Source organism: Prunus mume, linkage group LG6 (assembly GCF_029339155.1).
Source record: "Prunus mume cultivar Tortuosa linkage group LG6, ASM2933915v1, whole genome shotgun sequence".
Taxonomy (NCBI): Eukaryota; Viridiplantae; Streptophyta; class Magnoliopsida; order Rosales; family Rosaceae; genus Prunus; species Prunus mume.
Window position 1 is genome coordinate 12,668,497 of NC_142703.1, and position 20,536 is coordinate 12,689,032.

At 37.4% G+C, this 20,536-nt stretch overlaps 3 protein-coding genes and 1 non-coding gene across 4 annotated transcripts; 3 read left to right on the forward strand and 1 right to left on the reverse strand.

The window, feature by feature from the left end:
- Positions 1 to 1,434: 1,434 nt before the first annotated feature.
- Positions 1,435 to 3,182, forward strand: LOC103334867 (Zim17-type zinc finger protein). Its single transcript, XM_008237848.2, has 4 exons — positions 1,435 to 1,653; positions 1,840 to 1,937; positions 2,201 to 2,458; positions 2,750 to 3,182. Exons 1-4 carry the CDS (start codon positions 1,533 to 1,535, stop codon positions 2,921 to 2,923), a joined length of 651 nt encoding a protein of 216 aa, XP_008236070.2. The 5' UTR covers positions 1,435 to 1,532; the 3' UTR covers positions 2,924 to 3,182.
- Positions 3,183 to 4,162: 980 nt separating this feature from the next.
- Positions 4,163 to 9,519, reverse strand: LOC103334866 (uncharacterized). The gene is made up of 14 exons (XM_008237847.3): positions 9,145 to 9,519; positions 7,768 to 7,879; positions 7,014 to 7,126; positions 6,603 to 6,725; positions 6,277 to 6,482; positions 6,119 to 6,194; positions 5,886 to 5,972; positions 5,689 to 5,769; positions 5,518 to 5,550; positions 5,353 to 5,406; positions 5,221 to 5,262; positions 4,854 to 4,932; positions 4,694 to 4,764; positions 4,163 to 4,554 (listed from the first exon to the last, which is right to left on the reverse strand). The coding sequence occupies exons 1-14, from the start codon at positions 9,310 to 9,312 to the stop codon at positions 4,465 to 4,467; spliced, it is 1,335 nt and encodes a 444-aa protein (XP_008236069.2). The 5' UTR covers positions 9,313 to 9,519; the 3' UTR covers positions 4,163 to 4,464.
- A 1,738-nt stretch (positions 9,520 to 11,257) lies between these two features.
- Positions 11,258 to 11,330, forward strand: TRNAA-UGC (transfer RNA alanine (anticodon UGC)). Its single transcript has one exon. It is a non-coding gene; the product is annotated as a tRNA-Ala (tRNA).
- Positions 11,331 to 17,617: 6,287 nt separating this feature from the next.
- Positions 17,618 to 20,190, forward strand: LOC103334921 (pentatricopeptide repeat-containing protein At4g35130, chloroplastic). Its single transcript, XM_008237908.2, is given in 3 exon segments — positions 17,618 to 19,285; positions 19,288 to 19,742; positions 19,744 to 20,190. Coding segments are annotated over 3 exon segments (2,406 nt in total). The 5' UTR covers positions 17,618 to 17,748; the 3' UTR covers positions 20,158 to 20,190.
- Positions 20,191 to 20,536: the final 346 nt, after the last annotated feature.

The following is a 20,536-nucleotide window of genomic DNA, read 5'->3' on the forward strand; positions in this document are numbered from 1 at the left end:
CAACTACAATTACAAATATACCCCCAAAAAAAAAACTCTTAAAATGCTCTCTCTCTCTCTCTCTCTCTCTCTCTCTATATATATATATATATATATATGTTTATATATATAACTTAACAGTAAATGTAAAAATATAAGGAGAGGGAGGAGCTAGCTAGCCACCTCTTATGCACCGCCCGCCCTCGCCTCATCCTCACCCTTGCCCACTGAGCCTGCCACCCTTGTCCTTTTTAGTCATTTTGCAATGGCTTATTTATGTATATGCCCATGTGGTTTCAAACATTCTCGATTACTACACGTGTTTGCAAACGCCTCTCAAAGTAGCCCCCAACCTTTAAAAATCGTCTCACGCTACCCGCCTGCTTTTTGCCATTCCGTTACGAGCGTTGGGCCCCATTTCGTTTTAACATTTAACCTCTTCAAATAAGGGTTTCTCAGTTCTAAGAAAAGGGAAAATTGGAGAAGAGGGCTTAGGGTTTGTGAAAATCTAAGGGTGGCTTCGATTTTGGAAAAAGCTGGAGAAGAACAATCATATGAAATTGACTAACATAATAAAACAGGAGCTTTAGGATTTTAATCAAAGTTCAAGTATGAAATTCATAGAGCCTAAGCTCAATTCACGACTAATTTATCATTAGAAGCCATTGAAGGCAGCTGGAGCTTCATGAAGAAGTAAACAAAAAGCTAAAAAACAGCTCACACCACCGACTTCACAATCAAAGCTCATACAATTCCAGAAAACCCCAAGCACTCACCAGAAAAGGTAAAAAAGTCTTTGGCTGCCCAAGGAATTCAAGCACAGAGCTTTGTTAAGCCTTTAGAAATGGACAGAGAGATGAAATGAAAGTGAGGGCTTGGAAAACCAAAACCCAAAGAGAAGAACAAGTGCACCTAGCAAAGGAGTGCGCTTGAATGCAATGCTCTCAGAGATGCTTAGAGAATTTGGAGGCCAACCTCAGATTTTCACAAACCTTGAGCCCTCTTCTCCAATTTCCCCATTTCTTAGAATTGAGAAACCCTTATTCGAAGAGGTTAAAGGTTAAAACGAAGTGGGACCCAACGCTCATAACAGAATGGCTAAAAATTGACTAACGTAACGTGAGCAGCTTTTTAAAAGGTTGGAGGGTACTTTGAGATGTTTGCAAACACATGCAATAATCTGAGACAAATTCAAAAGCACATGAGGCATATACATAAATAAGCTTTTTGCAATTGGTAAAAATGCTATAGAATTTAAGTTAATGGGTGTCCATATGGAATCTTACAGAGATCAAATGAAAAATAAATAAATAAAAAAAGAGAAGGTGGGCCGGTTGGTCCTCCAACCAAGAAAGAAAAGGGAGGCCAGTTGGGCCTAAATTTCTAACATAACCGGAGCAACCCGACCCGTACCGAGATCAAATCCAGACAGAGGAGCTTAAATGATGCTAATCCATCCAGTCCACGTAACTCCCGCGATATTTTTTCAACGACGACTTTCACCATCATCATCATCATATCTGATTCTGATTCTGAATCAGTTGCTGTACGCCATGGAAGCCCTAATCAGCTCATCTTCTGCTACGATCACGTCATCCTCTTCTCCCTTTTCCATTTTCTCTCCCAGAAAGACTCTCCCTCTGCGACCTGTTCAGCTCCCTCTCGCCTCCAAAGGTAAATTTTTTCTCTTTTGCTCCTTTTGGTTGCCAATAAATCATTAGAATTTTGAAAGCTTTGATCGACATTCGGAAGATTTCAAATTCATTTTCTATTTTCCCATCAACCAAACAAAGAAATTTAGAATTATTATTAATTTGATGGATCTCATTTATCTGATGGGAATTTAAATTTCGATTTCAGGAAATGAGAACGAATCCAATCCAAGTTCGGATTCCAAAGACTTAAAAAACCTTCCAGTTCTTAGCAATCGCCATCTCTCCCTCTCACCACTCTCCAAGGTATTCTATCTAGATTTCGCAAGCTGGTTTTTTTTTTTCCTTTTTTACCTGACCTTTGTTGGGTAACTAGGAGAAATTTAAGCAAAATATTGAGTCAGATGTTTGACGTTGTTGCAAAATTGATCTGCTTTTTTTTCTTTTTAGCAATAGAGTATGCTTTATTTTTTTTGTTACAAAGTTATGTCTGTTAATAGAAAGTGCTTCTGGTGATGATATTTTGTTGTGTTGAATGAAATTTTTATTCATTGAAAACATAATGTTAGGATGCGGCAATGGGACTGGTTATGAGTGCGGCGACAGGACGAGGGTGGACTACAGGTTCTGGAATGGAAGGGCCTCCTGCTCCTGCTGGGATTCACAACCACTCAAGCACAGAGAATGTCTCCACTTTTCCCTGGTCTCTCTTCACTAAATCGCCTCGCCGTAGGATGCTTGTAGCTTTCACTTGTAACATTTGTGGGCAGCGGACAACACGGGCAATTAACCCCCATGCATACACCGATGGAACTGTCTTTGTGCAGGTAGAATAACTTAGGATTTAATCATGGTGCTCGATATTGACTGACTATTATGAATATATAAATAACAATGTAATTGAGAAGTGAGTGTACCAAAATTTGTGAAGTAACGTTACTTCATGATGTTTCACTGAGTATTTTGTTTGGCTGATGATTTTGGACAAGTAATTCTGGAGTTTTTGAAAAGATAAATAACATTGTGGTCTTGAGATAAGCTTTTAACTGAGTATTATGGTGAACTGCACTAAGAAATAGTCTCCTAATGGTTATTCTTTTTTTGTTCTGGTTCTGCAGTGTTGTGGATGCAATGCATTTCATAAGCTCGTGGATAATTTGAACCTGTTTCATGAGATGAAGTGCTATGTGAGCCCAGGTTTTAATTACAAAGGTAATGGATGGGATGCCGTTAACTTCAAATATCTGGAAATGGATGATGATGATGAGGATGGCATGTTTCCCATCCAATGAGGTGGATGGACCACTCAAGGAGTATGTATATTCTGCACTAATGTATTGGAACCTTTGATTAGTCTTCACATGTATATGTCATTATCTAGGTTTATCCTTGTCGTCACATTTTTAAAATTCAGCATTGGGTTGTCTAGAAGCTTAGTAAGAGATGTTTGAACGGCTAAAAAGATTACAAATTACTCTTATTTGGAGCTTATGTATAGTAGTGTCTAACAATGTGCAAATCTGAATGCAATGCCTGAATTTTGAAGCTTTATTCAACATATTCAACGGCTCTTCTTAAGCTGTTGAATGATTTATTCTCTTTAGTATACCGTTGAATGATTGTCTAGCTTGCAGCAAATTATTTTGCTATATTTTTAAACATGAGCAATTCATTGTGGCGGCTGTCTTAAAATGAAGGTATTTAGTTTGCTTTCTATTTGATTGCATCGTTTCTTTGCCTTTCAGTTGAATGATTCATTCCAACAACTGCTTGTGCCAAAGGATAAATTCTTTCTTGGTTGAGATTTTGGTGCTGAGGAATTTTTCAGTAGATATAACAGATAGTCCCATAAGAGCTTCTCCTTTGCATATTCCACCCTCTTTAATTGTGCAGTCTTTTCTTCACCTTTCCTCTCCTTTGTTTGTTCTATCATCATCACCTTTGCAATATGATGGCACTCAATGATTGCACTAGTTGAACCCTCATGCGATCTCAAGACACAAACCACTTCATTTTCCTGCATTTGTGAGTTGAATCACTGTTCTCCAATCTCCACATAATCGCCACTGAATAATCAGTATCCTGACTTAAAACTTACCAACAGAGTCCCAACTACAGTCGATCGAGTTTCCTTTTAGAGAGTCCATTATCTACAGTCGAAAGAGTCTCACCGCTAATCCATATACTTGCTTTCAGAAATCAGATTAGTTCAACATTGTTGGGGGGATAAGTTAACAACAGTTTTTCCCCCAAATAAACTATTAGAATTAGTCTTTTCATCTCAGAACCAACCCCGTAGATCGGTTATAACAAACAAACAGAAGGGGCTGATATATGTTTACATAGTTATTATCACCTCCCAGATCATTTCCTAAATTTGCACAGCAAACTACAGGAAATGCCATATTTTGGAAATGATTATCTAATCAAACTTTTGCCCGCATGCTATTGGACATGCAGAAAATGGAGAATGAAAGAAACAAATGGAACTTTCAATTCTTCAAATCCAGAGTCATCATGTAGCATTGAAATTAGAAATAGAAAATTTATATATATATATAGAGGGTTTAACTGAGTTTAACTCACATAACCAAAATGGTTGCATAAGTCTCATTTACAGTGCATAGTTGAGGTTTATATCCAATCATAGGACCTAGCTGATTTGAACTGCTAAATGCCCCAGTTAGCTTTGGGAATGTCTGCATAGCAACTCTGTTTAGCTCTTGCTCTTGGGTTTGTTTCTTTCTATAAATTGAAGGGCTCCATAAGATCAAATTTTGTTCTGGAGAGATCTATTGCTTTATGTTAGAATTATATATAATTCAGATTCTCACTACGTAGATTCCACAGATATGATACTGCTGATTTTGTGACTTGGAATAGGAGAAGCCCTTATCATTGTACTCTGAACAAAGGCGATTATCTGCACAAATGAAAAAAAAACAAACAAACAGACAAGCAAAAAAGTGTCATATGTCAATCAAATCCATGAACCAAGAACAACTGATACATCAGAAAAAAGTGAATCTCTTCTGTGTGTTCATAAAATACCAAATTCTCACCATTGCAAGGCCAATGCACATTATACTAAAGCCAGGGAAATAAAATGGCGCTTCTTCAGACAGGAACAAAGCTGGATAAATAACAGGAAAACTGGTCAAATGGAATTACATTTATGAGTCTATCCAAAAGGAAAAACAAAATAATAAAACATCCACAAACCTGTTAGAGAACTAAAAATTAAAGGAGAAACAATGTTGGCAAAGGAACTTATGCCTGAAATACATCCTTGAGCCTTTCCCTGGTAAGAGGTTTACTTTGTAAATAAGTTGATTGAAATATATATGTACATATGCACGTATGTATGTATGTATGTAGTCAATGGGGTCTAGCCTAGTGAAAAGGGTCTTGACTTCTAGACCAGTGGTCTTAAGTTAGAACTTCATTGCCACCTTGATAGTGTGCGGGAGAAAACCTCCTCTTCCCCAATATCGCTTATATCAACAAGAGAAGAGGTTGATTAAAACATACATGTACATACGCACGTACGTATCTATGTATGTCAACATTCTCCCTAGTAGAACTGTACCTGCTCATCGGGCCCAACTTGTTTTGATGCAATGCTGCGTATCTGTTGACAGTCAAAATATTTTCTTCGTCAGTCATAGTTCAACAAACAGAACATAATAGGTTTTACCAAGATTTAAGGCAAAAAACCTACGCTTGGCTGCACTAAAAACCCAAAAGCAGAAAACAGAGTAGCGGCATAAGGAACCTGCAAAGTTTGAAATTGTCTCTCAAGGACTTTATAGAACAAAAGACACTTAATATGTGAAGAAACATGTAGTAGTGAAGGGAGTTTGCAAGTTGTTCAAAAGGAGATTACCCAAACTGCCCATGATATGCTGTTGAGAAACATCTGCACAAGACCAGATCTAATGGTCAGAAACGTATTTGAATGAATGTGTGATGATCTCACCATCATGAATTGACAGTGACAAAAGTAATTGGAGGGCAACCATGGAAAATATGGAAGAGTTGGGAGCAAGGCACATACATTGAAACTGCCCACTAAGAGCCCGATTGAAAGCAACTTTTCCTCTCCTATAACAGGTGCCAACATAGGCATGAAAAGCAGCTGCAAAATTCACAAATAGCAGAGTGCTTTTAGAAAAAGTAAAAATTAAAAAGCTAAGAAATATATAATACACAGAAGAAAATTATGTAGCAGCATAAGGTTTAGGTATAGCTAGCCTGTGAAACGGTTCCTGATATCCCCACAATTAACATCAGATCAGCAAACTGGTTTTTGTTGAAGTGAAAACGAGCCTTCAGGAAATACTGCATGGCAATGGAAATTCCCGAGTCGATGATATGAGAATTATTTCAATGGCATTTGTTAAACCCTAACCATCTTTTCCTTTCTGTTATCAATTAAGAAAACAAAACGAACATGAAAGTTGGCAGAGTGTGAAAAAATAATGCACCATTAGTGAAGCTTGCAGGCCACCCTCTGCCAGACTCTGGAAGAAGGAAACAATTGCTGCTTGTGACAAGGTCTTACTGCAAATGGTTCTACAAGTTTTAGCTTTGGAAGATATTGGGAGGATTTTCGCCATAGCGGGTTATCCATACAAATTCTTACCTGCTCCTCAGCAAGCAAATCAAATCCCCCGCAGAAGGAACCTTCTTAAACACTTCTATAGTCTCCGGTGAGTAGCCATCTTCTTCAATGGCATCTGATCCTCCCTTCAAGATAGGCTGCCTCGAAGTGCCGTCCCTGGCCGGCAAGCTCTCCTTGAGAAAAACTCTCATGTAGATGGTTGCCAGCATTGATGCGAAGGCAGCAACCTAAACTAAGCAAGGACTTTTTAGAACCACATCTGATAGCCAAATTGTTGGTTAAATAAGGAGACTTGAAGAAGGGCTAGCCTTGTTTTTGCTATTTGTTAGAGCTTAAGAAAAATTTACCTGAAATGTTGAAGCAGTGGAGAGGAAACGAGCTGCTAAGGTTCCACATACAAATGATGCTGAAAGAAAACCAGCTAGAATTCCAAATGCAGATACTCTCTCTCCCTCAGAAACAGTGTCTGCCTGAAATTAAGAAAGTTGCCTAGTTCCAATTAAGAGCTCAAATTCCCCTCCCCAATACAGTATTAGTAATTTCTCAATGATATCCAATGATCAAAGTAATTCATGTGAAACTCTTTCATTTCGAAGAAGTTTATTCTTATTATTACAAAGCAAATAACATTTCTTATTGATTTGTTTTAATTGGAGCGTGCTAACGTTAGTCGCTCACAAAAGTAATAACATTTCCTGTCGATCAACGGTAATAACATGATATATATATATATATATATGCACTTATAATTAACTTACCACATAAGCAAGAGTAAGGCAGTTGATGCTGCCTTCGCATACCATGGCAGTCACTGTCCTCAGCGCAAAGTAAGCATAAAAGAAGTTTGTCTCCCTGCTATACGCCAATATCACTGACCAAAAAGAAGATGCACACGTAAGTGCCACCTTATTCATCAACATTAGCAATTATTACTAAAAGGACAAAGTAATAGCAATCGATGCCCCCACCAAAGATGTGCACTCTTTATTATCTTACTATTGAACAAGGACAGCACAATTTTATGTTTTTTTAAAAGTGAAAGTTAGATGTTAATCAGCCATTTGATCAAATATATTATTGCATATGCAACGGGAATTGGAAGTAGTGGGTGGGGTCCGAATCTCATGAATACTTAAATTGATAGTTGTTATGGACGTTTATGAGCGAGAGGGCAACTCCTGACTATTGATATAATCTGAATTGTAAAGTGAGAGCAAATAATTTTGACTATTGATATAATATTAGATTTCATCGTGCATCAACAGTTAAGAATCGCTCTTCATTCACATGTCGACAAGCGAACCAAGCATTGCTCTTTGTTTTCATGCCCTTTGTTTTTTTTCCTGTGGGGTAATGAGAATAGTAAAGAGATGGAATATGCTTAGCTGAAATATGGGTACCACGCTTTAAGGTTCAAAGCTAAAATGGATACCGACGCAGGCGCATGCAATAAAGCACTAAAGAAACAGACAAGCAAATTAAGCGTAGGCAAGAAGATATTTATGCAAGTACCTAGTGGAATAATGGACAGAGTCAATGGGACCGTGAGCAGAGACTTCCTCCCATACACGTCCGATAGGTTCCCAATTAGCGGGGTCATCACCACCGTCCCCAATCCTATGATCTGAACCACGTACATATTATATATAATATGCAGGCATCAAATTAATTAGAAAGATTAATATTATATATCCTTCCCCACATAGTACTTCATTTGACTGTCTATCTAATCACTCGATGATGTACTTACATCTTTAACAGAAGTGAAAATTCATCTACACATGTGACTTTAAAATCTCGACCTTTCGTTTAAAATATATTAGGAAATACGGGAAAATACTCGACACATGATACTTTTGTTTCGAGACCGTGAATTTGAACCTTTGGATCAAGTTGATTATTTGTATCCTTCGTTTCATGACAGAATCCCAACCACCCACCCACCCTTCTCGACCAACAAATAAACTTATTAGAAACATGGTATCAGCTATGATTGTGACTTTGCATATGGCAACATGGGTTGGGGCCAAAGATTTGTTTGGTTGCTGGGAAAAAGGATGACCTTGGATGGGTGCTTCAAATTTGCTATCTATATCTACATGTCTGTAATTAAATTTAATATATCAACTCAAATTAAATGGGCAAGTGTAACAATAACGTATGGCCACGAATGGGCAATTTGGTAGGTATGAAGTTTAGTTGGGAAGATATGCAAATAGACATTTTCAGGGTTTGCAAGCTTCAACTCACGTACACACGTTTTGAGTATATATGTTTGATGCACGTATCTAACAAAGATAAATATCTAACTATGCATAAAACAACCTGATTAAAATAGTAAAAAAAAATTACAGGTAAAAGTAAGGGTAAGTTATTTTCCTTTTACCAAAAGTATAAAGTTGAAAACGCCTAGAATCCACTGAACTCTTTGAAAAAAAAAAATGCATGGTCTCTTTGTCAGCAACCTTTTTCTTTTTTTCTTTTTCTTTTTTTCTTTTTATATATATTTTACTTAACCATTTCTAAATAAAAAGGTTTCCAACAGAATAAATAAATAAATAATGAATTTGCAACATACCCAGAAAAGCAATATGAAGGAGTTCATGATAGATATCACTTTGGGGGAAGAGAAATTGTTCAAATAGAATAATATACATTTATATTGTAAAACTAGATCAGAATTTTGGAGGACTCTTCATTTTATTATGCTAGTTTCTCACATAATAAATGAAAAAAATAATATTTATAATGTGTTTAAATGATTAAAGAGTGAATTAAGTGAGGGAGAGGGAAGAACAAATTAACCAAGAGTATGAAATAATTAATATTAATATATGAAAAATGAAAAGGCAAGGGAAAGGGAACAAAAATAGGGGAAAAAAAACATACCGCTTGTTGAAAACCAGAGAGGTAAATGGCAAGAGAGCACTCATCTTGACCAGGGCAAAGTGCCAACATGGTGATATCAGTTATGGCTGGAATTACCATCAAGCTTGCAAACCCAGACAAAAACACTGTCATATACAGATGCCTCAACCCTCCAATACCCTCCTCCATGCCTCTCTCTCCTCTTTCTCTTCTCTCTCTTCTCTCTCAAAGTTTCTCCCTCTCTCTCTAGCTTGGTGATCTCAAAAAGTTAACAAGATAGGTTTAGAGTTTTTTTGTTTCTATATATACAACAAAACGTAAGCTTCAAATGAAAAGGCAGTGTGGCTCTCTAGTCTCTTAGGTTTGAATTTGATGGAGTTTGAAAAGAGAAGACGTTGCTTGTTCTGCTCTTACGTTTGCCTTTATGCTTTGGCTTTTTACTCAGAGAGAGAGAGAGAGAGAGAGAGAGAGAGAGAGAGAGAGAGAGAGAGAGAGAGAGAGAGAGAGAGAGAGAGAGATGGAGAGAGAGGGAGATTGACTGAGTGGGAGAAGTGGAAGTGGGGTGTTTTTAACCGACCAATGCTGCAATGACAAAATGACCCATGACATGACAAAGAAAAAAGAGTTATCATACGTTGCTTGTAAGTTTTTCTAAAGGTAGGCCAGTAGGAGGAAAAAAATGTATGTTAATTTAAAGATAAATTGATCGGAGAACTCCATTGATCTGAGTATATTATAATAGCCTTTTATGGTTAGTTTGTATTGACCATTTGTGATTAATGACTTTTTTAACTGAATTATGAATACAATCATAGAATTTTTCAACAAAAGAAAAGACAGTTCATCCCAAAAGTCAGCAAAATAATTAAACTTGCACTACCATCTAATGAGCCCAATATACTCCAAGGATCACCCAAAGATGAGGATTAAAATTCCCATCAGGTTCCTTGACTAAGAGCATCCACAATGATGCTCTCTATTTCTTAGCTAAAATTTAGCTAAAAATATAAGAAAGCTATTTTAGGAGCTCTCTAAAAAATTTCATCTCCAACTATACTCCATAATTTGGAGAGTCATAAATGTTGTAACTCTTTTTTGATTAGTCTATCTCTATTAAAAAAATAAAATAAAAAATAGTTAGCATTAAATTAAGGTTTGAAATACTCATTAAATAAAGCAGCATTAAATTATAGGGAGTCACTAGGAGTATTTTCTCTCTCCTTAGATTTAGGAGCTCCTAGAAGACTCCTTATTTTAGGAAGGTGGATAGGGAGCATGGCTGGAGTTGCATTTTTACAATGCCTCCCTAAAATTTGTCTAAGAAGATGTGATTTAGGAAGCCCATTGTAGATACTCTAATGAAGTTAATAATAGCATTTAGGGCTTGTGTTTGCTTATTTGGTTCTAGAAACTTGTTGTCTCCTTTTAATTGTCATATCATCATCAAAGTTTGAATACAAAACATGTCTATTTAGTTAGCTGTCAAAGCTTCTCTGTCCGCTTGCATATTCCCAATTCTCTGCATATGTATTCTAGTTGAACTGCATCCAGCAAGTTACCTGATCACCTAGTGTTATTAATTTACGGACAGGTTTATATTTTTTGACATGATCGCACTGAAAAATTTCTCAAATCAACACCATCTGCTCAAGTTTATAGTTTATTGTGAATTGAATAGTTCTCTTATCATCAATAAAAATAAAAAGATTTGAACATTGAATATCTTTCAACATTAAGAAGAAATATGCGGAAATTTGATCATTGAAATATTTCAACTAGACTAATAATTAGTTATTAATCATGCTCCTTCATGAATTAGTTGTCAGTTACATCAATTGTTTGTACGACCAGGTTCCATCATGGTCGGTCATATAGGAAATTCAGAGAACAATTAGGCTCTTGAAATTTGCATGCATTCGTAAGCTTCGTTTGGCTTGGCCAAGGAAATTACCATGAAAGTTTTGCTGCAACGTCATCAACCAAGATTTGGTGCAATTAAAGATTCCGCTTCTTTCTTCTTTCTTCTGCTTCTTTTTAATTTTTTTTCCTTTGGGATCTGAGATTTCACTGAGGTATGTAATTTTTCAGATTACAGTTGAGTAAATAAGAAGACGGGAATAATTTTGCCAATAGCGGGGATGTAGCTCAAATGGTAGAGCGCTCGCTTTGCATGCGAGAGGTACAGGGTTCGATCCCCTGCATCTCCAACTTCGGTTTATTTTTAGGTTCAATTCTATTGAAATGACCAATTTGACCATTTTCAAGCACTCTATTGAAGGGTCAACGTTGCTCTACTTTTTGGGCATGCATGTGGTGGCCAGCCACGTCTTCCTACTTCCAAAATCAATTTCATGTCTTCTCATTTTAGGCACCTAAGAGCACTTCTACCAGTTAGCCCATTCATGGCAGGGAGCCTAGGCTACTATTCACGTGAATAGTGGCTCTAGCACAAAAAAAAAAATTTGTTTCAGCAGTGCAAGGCTTGCCATGGCAAATACTATTCATTTTTTGTTTTTTTTCACAACTTTGTTTACTTAAATAATTAATTTAGATAATATTTTCGGATAAGATTTTTGGGTTCCTACGTGTCAATATTATTCATATCAGATCAGATTTTCGGTTTCAAATTTCAGATACATTTCAAAATTCAAATTTCAAATAAATTCAAAATGTCAAATTTCATATATATTTCAAAATTCAAATTCCAGATAAATTTCAAATTTCAAATTTCATGTGAATTTCAAATATCAGATAAGATTTTCACCCTCTAAAATTGCTCAACGTGTCATCTCTATCTGCCTAAATTTTTCTATAAAAGCATAGGCTCAGCTCATACCTCTCACACCATATCTTCTCTACATCTTCATTTCTCATATTTTAGATTTCATTTATCAGATTTTAGATTTCATTCTCCATTCGCAATGTCAGATGACATGGAAGAGGTTTTGGAGAGGCAAGAGCGAGAAAGGGGAGTAAGAATGCGTAGAAGAGCTGCAAGCAAAAGGGCGCAGAGAGAACTAGATGAGCAACTTGGTGTGGCCGTTGCTTTGCTGGAGGAAGAAAACCAGAGCCGCCGTGGTTCACGAGAAGGCTGGGCACCAAATGTGGACAGACATAGACATTCTCGGGGTAAGAATCTTATGGAAGATTATTTTATCTCACAATCTCTGTACTCTGATGTTCATTTTCGAGCAAGATATAGAATGCAATCCCATTTGTTCAATAAAGTCATGCATGATATTTGCAATTATGATGACTACTTTGTTCAAAAGAAAAGTTGTGCTGGAGATTTGGGGTTGCTTCCCTAGCAAAAGTTCACAGCTGTGATACGAATGTTGGCGTATGGGTTATCTGCTGATCAGGTGGATGAGATTGCCCGGATGGGGAAGTCCACTATTTTGGAGAGCTTGGTGCGATTTTGTGATGCAGTGAAAAATTTGTACACTAGGGACTACTGCGCAGACTTACGCCTGTGGACTCGCAACGGCTTCTACAAAAAGCGAGTCTCGTGGATTTCCTGGAATGATTGGTAGCATTGACTGCATGCACTGGCAATGGAAAAATTGTCCATCTGCTTGGCAAAGGGATTATGGGAATTGGAAAAGGCAAAAAGTATCATCCTCGGCAGTTGTGGTTTTGATACATGGGTTTGGCACGCCTTCTTTGGAGTTGCCGGCTCTCAAAATAATTTGAACTTCCTAGGTCAATCCCCGGTGTTCAATGATGTTCTGAGAGGTGAAGACCCAACTATCACATATCAAATTAATAATACCGTCTACCAGAATGGGTATTATCTAGCTGATGGTATCTACCCGAGGTGGACAACATTTGTGAAATCAATTCCACATCTCCGATCCCACAAGGAAAATTTTTTTGCTGCCTATCAAGAAGGGTACATAAAAGATGTGGAGAGGTGCTTTGGTATCCTTCAAGCCAGGTGGGCAATTATCAGGAGAGCGGCACATCTATTTGATAAGGAGGTGCTTAGGAGTATAATGATGACTTGTATCATCCTCCACAACATGATTGTGGAAGATGAGTATGATTACGATGCTGATGAAGTCTATGAACCAGATCCCATGAACACGGCCTTAACATGAATTTATGAAAAACCTATAGGGCCAAATGGAGAACCAGTGCAGCATGATCCGTTAGTTAGAGACGGTAGTTTCATGCATCGGATGATTGAGTGCTACACGGAGATGCAATCGTCATATATTCATGAACACCGTCAAATGGACTTGATGGAGCATTTGTGGGCAGTGAAAGGCAATGAAGGACAATAAAGTAAAGTGAAGATGTTTTTTTAATGTATTATGTTTATGTTGTATTTTTAGTTATGCTTTGTTGTTTTTTTAAGCTTTAGGTGGTTTGTTTATTTTTTATGCTTTAGTTGTGGTTTGCTTTTTATGTATGTAATATTTTGAATAAAAAGGAATATTGTTGAATATTTTCTTCATTCACTAAAAGAAAATGAATACAAGTCATAAAATAAAATACATGAATTACAACTACTTTTTTAAACAAAACAAAACATACAATGAAATGAAAGGCAAACAAACTAACTTAATGGTACAATGAAATGAAAGGCAAGCAAACTAACTTAATAGTTTTGATCATTTACCAATCCGTGTTGCTAGGTCCATCGTCACGAAAAAGTCTTCGTCTCATAACATCCCTTCATTCTAACTTCCAAAATTGTTTTGTTTCGGGGGACATATGGGTTGTATCCATAGTCATGGTTTCCCGATCATTTTTTTCAATCTTTCCTTGGCGTACATACTCCCTTTCTTTTGCATATTCTACTTCCATTGCCCTATCGTGCTCTTGTTGTTTCATATCCATTTCAATTCTCATGGCTTGCATCTTTGAAAGCTCCTCCAAATATTTAGATGTATTCTTGGTAGAATTACTTCCTCTCTTCGCCTTCGCCGCCTTCCTCCCAATGGGCCTCGGCTCTTTTTCGATAGGTGAGTCTTGACTCATAGGAGAATCCATAGGTGAATCCGATGTCGGTGTCTCATGGAGTGGCATCTCGTTCAACACTATCGTTGGACCCGTTGGAATAATTTGGAATCTCTTACAATTCTTCACCACCTCCCAACATAGGGTATGGTTGAAACTTTTTTTCCCTTGCCCAGTAGCACCAAAAAACATTTGTGCTTGCATAATCTATACCAAAAAAAAAAAAGGAAAGGCAAGAAACTTTAAAAAATATTGGCAATGCAACAAGTGAAAAAAAAAAAAAGGAAAAACAAGAAACTAACAAAAATATTGGCAATGCAACAAGTATTAAAAAAATTAATGGAAACGCAAGAAACTTTAACCATTTATTAGAAATGCAAAAAAATATATAAATATTGCAAGAAACATTCATATTAATATTGGAAATACAAGAAATATTAACATAATGAATAAATTGCAAGAAACATTTAAATAAAATTTAATATGACATAGAAATTAATAAAACAAATAATTACAAATAATTTACCTCACTGCTAAGGTTTTCCCCGCTTCTATGGTTGTTCATCGCTTTTGTCAAGGCATCTCTACATTTTCCCCCTTGGGCCAGCTCAGGTATGTGGGCCCCACTGCTTACCCTGGCAGCTTCTTGTTGCTAGAAACCACATTTTGGGTTTCCCCCCCCTGTTTCAACCCTCCCCTTGGGCCCCTTACTGCCAATGCTCTAAAGAATTACACATGAACCCTTTTTTTTTTTTTTTTTTTTTATATATAGGCTTTCATATATAAGTTCAACAATGTCATGTATCTCACTTCCTTTGAAAAAAAGAATTGGGTTTTAAAAGCATTTTTCAACAGATAATGTTTCCTCTATTCTTACAAGACATTCAAAACTTCAAAGGACGTTTAGTTTTCACTTTGTTGGAGTAAAGGAGGTTCCGACAATTCAAATCTCATAGACGAAAGTTGTTGAGTTGAACAAAAGCATCCCAAATAATTCACTGTCCATATTTCAAAATAGGGTTCTTAATCATGAAGCGTCATTGTCGAAGTGATTGGCAAAGAGTATGAATTTGAACAACTGTGTATGAGACTTAAAAGCAATAGGTAACCTATCAAGTCTCATGATTAAATGTGTCCTTCAACCCCATGACTAGAGCTCCTACTATGGAGTTTATGTTCTATAAGCTTGAAAATATATAATTAGTTGTAGGTTGAGATAAGACTCATGATTAGAAAGACACGCTATACGTAACAACTAATACACACAGCTCATACCCTTTGACGGTACCTTTTTGCATCTTTTTGCATTTGGAACTTTGAAGCAACCCAATATATCAAATTAGGGTTGAAAATTTCTGCTCACCACCAAATACATAGATTCTTCATTCTCGAATGCCACTTGTTTTCACACCATTTTAATTTGAACCAAACTCCGTCTGTGAGTTTAATTAATCTCAAAGAATGTCTCTCTCTCTCTCTCTCTCTCTCTCTCTATACACCTAATCATCAATCGAAGATAAACAACAAGACAGAGACCTTTTTAAACGTGTGTACGCGTCGTTTTCATTGGCAACAGCCTCCAGCTCTACTATTAAAGGCCTTGCATGTGAGCCGTCGGTGTGTGGCATTTTATACGTACAATTAAATAATGGAATGTTACTAAAATAATGATTGAATAAGTACCGACTAGTGTATCAAGACTATGCTATGATCAACTTAAAGAACCTTGTTTCATTAATTCAGATGTCATGGAGAATTCTGGCCTACGTGTAAGTTTGATATATATTATTGATCCATTACATGTTAAGTTATGTTTTTCTTAAATTAAGTGTTGAGTAAATTCGATTCTCGTTCTCCACTTCTTTATTGGTTTGTACGGTATAAAATGAGGCTACAACTGTACATTTGCTCTCTCTCTCTCTCTCTCTCTCCCGATCAGTCTGATTAGGTCTCCACGTAACCGGGATAATGTAAACTTGATATACACGATTGGATTATTCCTTGTTGCGGTGAGTATTTGGAGCTTGGTGGTTGTCTTCACCCTGTTGACTTCGAATATTATCACAGCTAAAACTCGTTTGAGCTACCTTCCTAACAAAGTCAAATGGCTGCTACCGTTTTATTTAATATTAATCCAAACTTTCAGTTGCAACCCAGATGGCAAAAACCCTCATAGCCAATTCCTATATAAAGCTCCATGACAATGGAATGTTCATTGGTAAGCAGAGCATTGATTAAAGCTTAATCAAACACACAGACACAACACATACAGAGAAAAGCAGAATTGACAAAATGGGTTTGATCAAGAGAGTGCTTTTTCGGCATGGCAGAGCTCGGATGAATCAAAAGAGCAATCTGATCACAAGCAGTGCGTTAATGGAGGCCATTGCAAAAGTAAATGGCGATCATCAGGAGGGCACTAATGTACTTTCACATCAGACTCAGGAAGATGGGGTTGTGAGAATGAAGATTTTGGTAAGAAGACAAGATTTGAAGCAAGTTCTTGAGCTCATGAATGGAGGAGGGATCAACAATCAAGCCTCAGCCGTTAGGCCATCATCTTTGTGTGTGGAGCAGAGGCTAAGTCTTCTGAGAAAGAAGCATCTTCTAAGAGCCAGTTTGGCTGCCAAGCACAGCCGCCAGGGTTCATGGTGCCCTGCACTGCAAAGCATCCCTGAAGAAATTTAATTAAGCTTTGATTAGAAACTATGTTTTTCGAGTGATTATGTTCGACTAAATACGTTTAACATCTCACTTTGATCACTGTAAATTTTTTCCAATCTCATATTGGTTTTCTCCTTCAACATAATGAAACTTTCCTCGTTGGTTCCATGATAGCTTGCTAATGCTAGCTCCAGCTTAGCTTTCATGAAAACATCCAAATGAGAATTGTCAAGAGAGGATTTCTATTCGTATATGTGGAATTAGAACACTTGTTTAGAGAATCTTTACAAACAAAACCTCTATGTCTAGTTGCATAAGTTGATCTGCCTAAATTTTACCTTCATTCTTCCTTTTTTTTAGAGAGAAATTTCCTTCTAACCGGTTAATGTCCTTTTGTGTAGAATCCGTCCTAGGCGCGCCATGATTCAATACTTGAGAGAACCAAAACATGAAACACAAAATGTAATATACAATCATTTTGGGCAATTGATGAGATTTTCTGTAGTAATATAATACAAATTTACTACCATATGTTCATTTTAGAATGAAAAATTGGCAACCATTTATTAGTGGTTGAGGAGGGGCCATAAGCTTAATTATATCAATTTTTTGTATCTCCACATGATGGAAAAAATGGGAGGCCAAAGTATGGTTCCGCCTCTGTAGTGTGGTTCTGTCTCTATAGTCACGTGATAAGTGTTGTAAACAAAGAAGGAAATGACCGGCTTTTACATAAATTTTATTTGGGCTTAAAATAGCTGGGCCCAAAAAAATTTGGGCCGGTCCAGACCGTTACTCGTACATATATCCATCTAAATTAAAATTAATAAAATAAGAGTTGATAATACCCAGTTTAAAACCTAATCAGAAATAACGGCTACTCTTCAATACCCGCGAAGAAGAAAGAAGAGAAGGATAACGAGAAAGAGAGAGTCGCTGAGAAATGAAGTTGTAACGGCTATTTTTCCAGCGCCTAAATCCTGAAGCCATTTAAAAATGCCTGCAACTCTCGCTCACAGCTCTTACCTCTACAAGTCCACCGCACCGCCAAGCCTTTTGCGAAAACGAGCCGCTGAGCCCAAAGCCAACCAAAACTCCGACCAGCCAAAATTTCCTAAAGGGGTTCGTAGTATCAGAAAACAGTCAAAGAATTCAAACACCTGCGAAGTCCAAAACTATGCGCTCAAACAGGCACTTCGTGAGCATGTTGAATCTGGGTGCATGGAGGATGCACTCTGGGTGTTTGAGAAAATGAACCATTTGGATACATATTACTGGAATGTGATTATTAGAGGTCTCACTGATAATGGGTTGTTTCGAGAGGCGATTGATTTTTATCATAGGATGCAGAGCGAAGGTGTTCGAGCCGATAATTTTACCTACCCATTTGTAATCAAGGCGTGTGGTGGATTGTCATCGTTGGCTGAAGGCCAAAAGGTTCATGGCAAGTTGTTTAAAGTTGGGTTGGATTCGGATGTTTACGTAGGGAACGCGCTTTGTGCTGTGTATGCAAAACTTGGTTGCATAGAGTATGCAGAGAGAGTGTTTGAAGAAATGCCTGTTAAAGACCTAGTTTCTTGGAATTCTATGATTGGTGGGTATGTTTCTGTTGGGGATGGTTGGAGCTCGTTGGTGTGTTTGCAAGAAATGCAGGTGCTTGGGATGAAGCCTGATAGATTCAGTACGATCGGCGCTCTTAATGCTTGTGCTATTGAGTGTTTTCTCCAAACTGGGAAGGAAATACATTGCCAGGTGCTTAAATGTATGCTTGAATTGGATATCATGGTTCAGACCTCGCTTATTGACATGTACCACAAATGTGATAGAGTGGACTATTCAGAGAGGTTGTTTGATGAGATTTCTACCAAGAATGTTGTGGTTTGGAATGCAATGATACATGGATATACTCTAAATGCTCATCCATTTGAGTCACTTTCTTGTTTGAAAAAGATGCAACAGGCTGATAAATTGAATCCTGATGCTATCACAATGATAAATTTGCTCCCTTCATGCACGCAATTAGGAGCCCTATTGGAGGGTAAATCTGTCCATGGTTATGCCATTAGACGAGGGTTTCTCCCTCATATCATCTTGGAAACTGCTCTGATTGATCTGTATGGTGCCTGTGGCAGGATGAAATCGGCAGAGCGTATATTTGGTCAGCTGGCTGAAAAGAATTTGATATCATGGAATAGCATGATTTCTGCATATATACAGAGTGGACAGAACAAGGATGCCTTGGAACTATTTTGGGACCTCTTGAGTAAACATCTTGAACCGGATGCAATTACAATTTCAAGCATCATACCTGCTTATTCTGAAGTAGCATCACTAGGGGAGCGGAAGCAAATACATGGCTATATCTCAAAGTTGGAGCACAATTCAAATACCTACATCTCGAACGCTACTGCTTACATGTATGCAAAATGTGGGAATCTAGAGACTGCACAAGAAATTTTTGATAGGATGATATCCAGGGATGTCAGTTCATGGAACACTATCATTATGGCTTATGCCATTCACGGGTTTGGGAAAAATCCATTGACTTGTTCTCCAAAATGAGAGACAAGGGCATTCAACCTAATGAGAGCACCTTTGTTTCCCTGTTAACAGCTTGCAGCGTATCGGGCATGGTCAACGAGGGTTGGAAATACTTTAACTTGATGAAACTGGACTATGGTATTGATCCTGGAATAGAGCATTATGGTTGTATGATTGATCTTCTTGGTCGAAAAGGCAATCTTGACCAGGCCAAGATTTTTATTGAGGAAATGCCATTGGTGCCCACAGCAAGAATTTGGGGATCATTACTTACTGCAAGTAGAAACAACAGAAACATAGAATTGGCTGAACTTGCTGCTGAGCGCATTTTAGCCTTGGAACATGATAACACCGGATGTTATGTCTTGCTTTCGAATATGTATGCTGAAGCTGGGAGGTGGGAAGATGTCGAACGGATAAAATCTCTTATGAGGCAAAGAGGACTGGCAGAAAACTGTTGGATGCAGCCTTGTTGAGACCAATTGTAGGCTTTACAGATTCATCAACCAAGACAGGTCCCACGTTGAAACTAACACGATATATGCTGTTTTAGATATAATTTTGAGGAAGATAGGGGAAGACAAATATGTTCATAGCATCACCAAGTTCAGGCCGTTGGATTTGAAGAGAAAGAGAGCAAGTTCTGCAGAGAGTCACAGTGTAAGATTGGCAATTTGTTTCGGGTTGATCTCCACAAAACTCAGAAGCCCTGTTGTTGTTAGGAAAAACACGAGGATCTGTGATGATTGCCATAGTGCTGCAAAGAAGATTTCAGAGATGACCAAGAGAGAGATAGTTGTAGGGGATTCTAAGGTCTTTCACCACTTCATAGACGGGAGTTGCTCTTGTGGTGATTATTGGTAACTTTTGACTAGTTTTATAGAAAGTTGGTGTATATACTCTACATTGTCAAAACTGGATGAAACATCAGGAATTGTTGAGGAAAAAAAAAACTCCGCCGCCGGGAGTCGAACCTGGATTAACAAAAGTTGTGCTACAGCGGATTAGATGTTGATTATACAAGTAAACATTTATATGGATGTTGATTATACAAGAAAACATAACAAGTAAACATTTATATAAAAGATATGTATATATATATATATATATATAATACAATTATATTGTAAACATCAGTAATTGTTGGTTAAAAAAATTTCATTCCGCCGCCGGGAGTCGAACCCGGATTAATCAACAATCCTTTTAAGTTGTGCTACAGCGGATTCTGTGTTAAGTAGACAAG